This window comes from Cucumis melo, chromosome 11, assembly GCF_025177605.1.
Source record: "Cucumis melo cultivar AY chromosome 11, USDA_Cmelo_AY_1.0, whole genome shotgun sequence".
NCBI lineage: Eukaryota > Viridiplantae > Streptophyta > Magnoliopsida > Cucurbitales > Cucurbitaceae > Cucumis > Cucumis melo.
In genome coordinates, this window is record NC_066867.1 from 24,372,603 (window position 1) to 24,380,319 (window position 7,717).

Here is a 7,717-nt window from a genome sequence, read left to right on the forward strand (position 1 = left end):
ATCATATGAAAGATATAACCCGAGTCAATTACCCAGTCTGCCTTATCCTCAGTTGTCTTGTTCATGGCCTTCTCATTAATTGCAGCTAGGGTTTCTAAATAATCAAATGTTTCATCTCCAACAGAAAAATCTACTTTTCCATGTTCCCTTGATTTGTAATGGTCTTTCGAGTCTTTCTTCTTTTTGTCAAGACAATTTTTTTAATGTGACCTTTTTGATAGTGATAACATTTAAACACTGGTCTTTGCTTATGAAACCTTTGTCCCTTAATGAATTTTTTCTTCTTGAAGTGATTTCTCTTTCCTTTTGAAAACAAGGTCTCACCACTTCTTGATGTCTTATTTTCTATTTTAAACTCCAGTTCTTTACACTTTATGGCAACAATTACTGAATATGTAAACAAACTGTCTCTTTCATACTTCATTGCAATTTTTACATCTTTATAAGGAGTACCTACCAGAGAACTTAGAAGGACAATAGCTTCACTTCTTTTCCTAGCTTTTCTTCTGTCTGATTGATATTAGAAGTCGATCTTTTAAATTCATCTAGATTCTCATCCATTGTTTTGCAGCATTCATCTTGAATAAGAATAGACTTTCTCTCAAATAAACCTTTAAATTTTAGGGATATCATTCTTAACATATAAAGCTTGTAATCGTTTCCACACATCATAAGATGTAGTTTCATCTAATTACTTAGCTCGATATATTGTTTGTTATATTTAATAACAGAGTTCTATAGGCGGCTTCTTCAATGGTCTGTTTTTGTTATGTTGTTAGAGTTGCAGGTAAGGATTTTGGATATTCTAACCGTTTCAAAGCATTTTGATGAGTCGAAATCAAATAAAATTTCTTTAATTATAGATTTAAATCATTATTTCCATTGAACTTTTGGATTTAATTCATACTTTTCTATTGCCATAGTTAAAATACTTTTCTAGCTCTGATATCGATTATTTCTTTTTTTGATAATGATTTCAGACACATGGAGGGTTAATAGGCAGACTTATTAAAAACTAAACAAAGGTTGTCACTATCTTGCTTCTTCATTACTCAACTTTCTTTTCTATCACTTTTGAAACATGCAATCGAAAAGGAAAGAATGAAAGAGAAAATGGTGCAAACCTTTTCGTCGAATGGTGTTCTTGATTTCAAGGGTTAGAGAAATTCTTCAAATGGTGATTTCATGAAGAGATTTATAAGCAGAATAAGGCAAAGAGTGGTTCAACTATAAAACCCTACATCCAACTATGAAGCAACAATTGAGCATATTTCATTCAAGTTCTTTAAAAATACATAGAGTTTTTCATACGAGTATTTCCTTCTTTTTTTCTTTTACATTTTCCTCGGCTAAGGTTCTCTATATTTATCTCTTTTTTATATAGTAGTTACAAAGAGTTAAAGGAAAGGAACTTCTAACTAACTAATAGCTTTCTGTTTAGCTCTTTGTACGTTGTTGAATTAACAGAGTCGTCGAGCTTGGTAAAATTATTTCTAATGAACTGTGAACAAAAAATTGAATTGTTTTTGAAAATTATGCTAATAACTATTGCTTACACTTATTTACTTATTTCTTTTTAAACTTTGTTGTCTATATTTCGCGAATATATTCTTTCTTTAAAAAATTCAAGTAAATATTTAATTTGTAAATTAAAACAAATAGTTTTAGAAAGGGGTTTTTATTAAGAATAGTAATATGAAGAAAAACAAACTGTTTATACTCCCAAGTGTTATTATTGTACTAATTTCCATTATAAGTAATTAGTTTCTTTGTTGTTCCCGTGGTTTTTGTATTGTACGCAGAATCAAATTATCAACTAAAAACACAGACATTAATTAAATAAATTAAGGTCTCTCAATTTGTTTGTCCCTTATGAAAAATTTATTCTATAATAATATGTTTTCGATTATTGATCAATATATCCCTTAATCCGCCAAATTGGTCGGCATCTCATCCTTAATCAACAGATTAAAAACAATAATCAACTAATAGTCCTCAACAAAAGACGAAAATCTTCAATACACCAATTAAAAGAACAATAATGTAAAAACAACTCTATCCCACTCCAAACTCTCTTTACCAACAAAAAAAGAAAAAAAGAAAAAAAAAAAAAACATAAACACGAGAATTCGTCCCGCCACAATGTAACTAACAATTTTATATATTGTTGGATGAATGTATGGGAGAAAAATCATAAAAAAATACCTTCAGATTAAAATCATATATCTCCTAGTTTTTCATTAGGAGGTATGTATTGATTTTCAAATTCACATCCAAACAATCTCGTATTGAAACGACATTACCCAACATTCATGCTAGTGTGTGTTATTTACAAACAATACTAAAATCAAGGGTTATTTGAAAAAGGATCAAAACTAAAGTCCACAATGGATCTAAGTTCTTCCCAATCATCACTGGATCCAAAAAATTGAGTCCCATTCTCATCAAAATTCGAGAATCCCGATGAAGCTGGAGATTGGTTTACTGACAAAGGAGGAGACACAGATATTACTTCAGCTGCTATTTCACTATTATTTCTCTTCATCTTCTTCTTCTTCATTGTAAACTCCTCCCATTGTTTTTTTTCTTCACAAGCCAAGAATGGTTTTTTCTCTAATTCAAATCCATTATACGAATTATTCGAGCTAAAACTTATATAAGTTGCTCGTTGATCCACTCCGTCGTAGGATGATTGATCACGATTCACAACATTACTACATGTTTTTGTAATCTTCGTCATTTCCCGATTGCTCCCTGGAATTTCTTTCCAATTATATCGTCTACAAGTAACGTTCCGTTTGAATATCCGACATAATGTCCAAATCTCCTGTATTGCCAAAAGAAACAAACAATTCATTATTTAATAATATATGCTCACTAGTCTATCAGTTTAAGCTTTTGTACCATTTTTTTTTCCTTACCGCTTCTTGTTCGGTTTTCGAGAAGTGGGAAGTGGAAGAAGTGGTTGGAGGGAGGCGAAATTCATGCATCATCCATTCAGTTTTGACACCTCTCCCTGCACTTCCCTTGTAAAAGACTAGGGTTTTCTTTAGGCCAATGCAGCGATTTCCCTCCCCTTCTTGTGAATAGATTGGCTTGTCAATACCAGTTGCCTTCCAAAACCCTGCCCCTGTTACCCTATTAGGTCTTACACTATTCTTGTACTTTCTTCCTCTTTTCACGAACACGTAGCACTCTTTCTCTCCCGTCGCGGCACTGCCATCTGCAAATTTTCAATAACCATGCATTAGCATTTTATCTAAAAAAATTAATTAACAACGAGAAAAGTAACCAAATGCACACAGTCAACTATAAACGCCTCCCTATGTTATTCTCACCCTTGAAACTTCAGTCGTTGTTATTTTTTAGGGTTAAAAGTGAGAGGAGTGTTAATAATGTTAAACCTCTAAACTTACATGGAAGATCCCAAGGATTGTGTCTATAGATATCAATATGTTTGATGAGTTCAAGGGTAACTGACTTCTTGTCGACTTTCCGACGAAGGTAATAATCGACAAGCTCTTCGTCAGTGGGATGGAAGCGGAATCCGGGAAGTGGGAATTGGTAATCATCCATATCAAGATCAGGAGGAGAAGTTGTAGCCATGATGAAGAGAGAGGAAGAAGACGATGATGAAAAGGTTGGTTCTGTATGGGAGAGAGATAAAGTTTTGGGTTATTAATGAATTTGTGAGTGGGGAAGAAGAAGAAGGTTGGGTATTAGGTTTATATAGTGATAAAGATTCATAATAAACAAAGGGGAGAAAGTCAAGTCTTTGGCTTTGACTGAGAGAGCTAAGGGATGATAGATTAGATATATATGTGAAGAAGAATCTCAAAGACTGGTTCTTTAAAGCTTACCATTTAAGACTTTTTTTTTTTAATTCAAGAAAGAATAAATAGTAATATACACAAAATATAATAAGGCCTTAATTTTGTCATTAGATAATTGTTTGCATTTGCATGGTCTTGATCATCTGACCCTATCTTTCGTTTTGTATATGTGGAGTATTATATATCACTTTTTAATTTAATTCAAAGAATATTCATATATATCTATATATATATATATATATATATATATATATATATATATATATATATATATATATTAATGTGTTATGTAGTTTGAATTATTAATAACTCCTATAGTGAAAGAGATTAAGACCTCATAAATTCTAAACAATTTATATGGTTTGTTTTAAAATATAACTTACAAGTTTTTTTTCTTCCCCTTTTTGATGTATGAAAGCAAAATTTCTTTGGATCTATGATATGAAAATTGACAAATTTGCTATGAGTTTTTTTTTTAAAAAAGAAAAAGAAAAGTTATATCATAAAAGAAAAGAAAATTATATCAAACTTTTTCTTAACCGCAATATTACCTTTGATAAAACTTTTCAAAACTAATATAAAAACTTATCATTTTTTCTCCCCAAAATTTAATAACAAATCTAGTTTTATAATGGTTTGGATTCCGCACTTCAAATGAGAATAAGTTACATTCGTATATGACATATTTTTATTACTAATTAATGATTTTGATCCTGTGAGTTTAAAAAAGTGTGATTATACTCACCTATTTCTCTTTAATAATAAATAATTCTTTCATTCTACTTGTAAAAGTAATTAACACATCGTTAACGTGAACCATATAAATCTTTACGTTGATTCTTTACTGTTTTCACTTTGCGTTTATCTTTATTCTTCAATTCCATAATAACAAAATGTCATAAGTTACTAATTCAACTATCAAAAGATCAAATGTATGAATATTTTCTTAAACAAACAAGTGAAGTTCATCAATAATACTTTTTTTTTTCTCAATTTAACAGAAAAAAATGTATGTGATATTTGTTGATTTTTTAAATATGAAAATTTACCTTAAGTACTTATAGAGATATAATAAACATATACTATATGAGCACACATATTCTGCTATAAAAAGTTGATTAACTAATCTCATTAATTAACCCACGTGACAATGTAATATTTGCGTGTTAGAAAAAATTCGTAGAATATTAAATTTTAGAGGGATAGTGTGTCCTTAATTGAACCCATAATCTCTTAAATTTTTATTATGATCATACTTTTCTATATACTATTATATCGATCCATAATGATAGCAATAGTTAGAATTATACTTGGTCAAGAATAAGTATTTTTAGATGAAAACGAAAATTATTTATTTATTTATTATATATTTTATAAAGAATTATTTAAACAAGCATACAAATGAAAAAGGACCATTTAAAAATACACACCCTTCAACTGTCCAAGGATACTTTTCCCTACAATATAAAACCAAAATTGAGCATAAAGAACAATAAATAAAGGACCCTTTGATAATGATTAATTTTATTCCCATTTTCTTAATTGTTTATTTCTCTCAAGTTTAAACTTAGCCAATAATTTCCCTTTTGCCCTTTCTATCTCCCTCTTTAATAAAATATGCAATTTAGTACAACAGTGAGTGGAGAATTATTTGAACCATAAACCTTTAATTTTGGTCATTAGTATATACTTTATTATATCTACTAATTAAATCAAACACACTTTACCTAACGAAACTGAATTAATATAAACACAACCTTAAAAAGAGAAAAATGATGTATATTTATCTCTAAAAAGTCAGTAGGATAAGTAATTTAAAGGTCCAAAATTTGAGCTAAGGAATCTTAGTAGACAATGAGCTCTTTCCATATTGAAATTGAGATACCAAATTTGAATATAAAAAGGTCAAGTTAATAATGAAATTCTGACTTTTTTTTGTAACCAATATTTTCAATTCATTCATCGAAGATGAGTGTAAAAGAAAAGAAAACTTTACTCAGTTAGATCATATAATGTGAAACTTGGCATTTAAATATTTGATTCTTTGTTAAAGTCCTCACAAGGGATCGCACACTCCAAATTTTGTGGCCATTCTTCCATTACGTGCATAAACTTGAAAGTATGTTTGATTCCAGATGAGTTTTATAAATTATGGGATGTTTTTCAAATATAGTAAAAAAATTTAAAATATTCATAAATATAACAAAATAAATATCGGACTATATGATTGAAAGATAAGATATTTAGTTGTATTTAAAAATATTTTTCAAATTTAAGGGGTAATTTGAGGAATTTTGGGAAAATGAAACTGGAAATTTATTATATTTCATAAATGTTTTTAATTGCCGATAAAGGGTATTGAATTAAATGGTCAAAGCATGTTAAAAGCAAAAAATGTGGTTTGAAATTTCAAAGTTCGTGACTTTCTTTCTAAAACCCAAAGAACTTTCTCAGTCTCTTAGTGCCACTTGTTCTTAACATGATATCATAATTAATTTTTCCAAATATATAAAAAAGAAATGGACTTGAGGATTTTTCTTGTCCGTTGATTTGGGTTTCTTTAATTAATTTGTAGGGTAAAATAATTATCTATCAATTGTGACAATAACCCTTTGAAGATTTCGATCCTTCTTATAATTTGTCAGCCAAAAGATGATATTTTTGACTTTGAATTCTTTTTTATATAGAGAAATCTTATTCTTAATTTCTAGATTTTTCATAAAGTTGTAATATATTTATTCTTTAAAATTAATAGAAAATATTTGACATACACATCACCTAACTATGGGTTAATTACGATTAATAAATCAACGTTACTTTAATCTATCTATCTATCTATATATATTTTTAATATAATTTAAAAGATCAGTTCAAAATGCATCGTTGGATGGGTAGTTCCTCTAGAAGCTTCAATTTTGTTTATTGTTTTTTTTTGACAATATATAATACAATGTTTACAATATCCAATATCCAATATGATTGACAGTTATAATAGGTCATTCTTTTAATATTTTAAACTTTCATTTTTAATTTGGTAAAGAAAAACTCAATTTCAAAATTTGTTTCATAGACTTAATTTTGAATTAAAATATTACAAGATATAATATTAAATTTGTCATCACCCACTAGTTTAAGATTTTGGATTGAAATATTGGTGGTTTGAGAAATGTAAAATAAGTAGTGCTAATTTAGTTCTAGTTGAATAATTATTTGATTTTTTATTTTTGAAAATTTAGTTAAAAAACTCATTTCATCTATACATTTCTTAGTTTGTTGATTTTCTTTTATAGTGTGTTTTCTAATTAAAAATCAAGTTAAAATTTGAAAATTAAATAAAAAAGTTTTTAATAACTTTGTTTGTATTTTGAAATTTGATCAAGGCCCGTTCAACTCTTACCCTTAAAATAGATGCAAATTAGTGTAAGAAATTAAGAGAAAATAAATTTAATTTTAAAAAACAACAAATTATAACTAAATGGTTGTCGTAAAACATCTTATTTTGTTACTGTGCCATTATTATTGGCTAAATATATTCTTTAAGGCCTCTTGTTTTCTTGCTTGAGTTGTCATGCGGTTGTCTAAGATGTTTTAAGATGTTCTTGTTTCGGTTGTTGTCTAAGAAGTTGCGAATGTTGTAGATTATTTCTTTCCATAATTATAATATTCTACACATTGACTTGGCACAGATTCTTTACTTTTTCTTGTTCATGTTGACGATTCAATCTAAGGCCTTCCTTACTTTTGTCGTGCTATTTAAGCTCAAGGAAGCTTTTGTATTAGGGTTACCGCGCGCATATGTTTTATTGTGTTATTCATCTTTGAGAAATAGGAAAGGTTGTGCAAAAGTTCATTCTTTGTGTTGTATGTGGCTCAATATTGTTTGT

The 7,717-nt window shown here is 28.5% G+C and overlaps 1 protein-coding gene across 1 annotated transcript; it reads right to left on the bottom strand.

Annotated features, from left to right (window-relative positions):
• Positions 1–2,194: 2,194 nt before the first annotated feature.
• On the bottom strand, positions 2,195–3,695 carry LOC103496303 (transcription factor JUNGBRUNNEN 1-like). Its single transcript, XM_008458111.3, has 3 exons — positions 3,417–3,695; positions 2,922–3,223; positions 2,195–2,827 (listed from the first exon to the last, which is right to left on the bottom strand). Exons 1-3 carry the CDS (start codon positions 3,604–3,606, stop codon positions 2,348–2,350), a joined length of 972 nt encoding a protein of 323 aa, XP_008456333.2. The 5' UTR covers positions 3,607–3,695; the 3' UTR covers positions 2,195–2,347.
• Between the last annotated feature and the right edge of the window lie 4,022 nt (positions 3,696–7,717).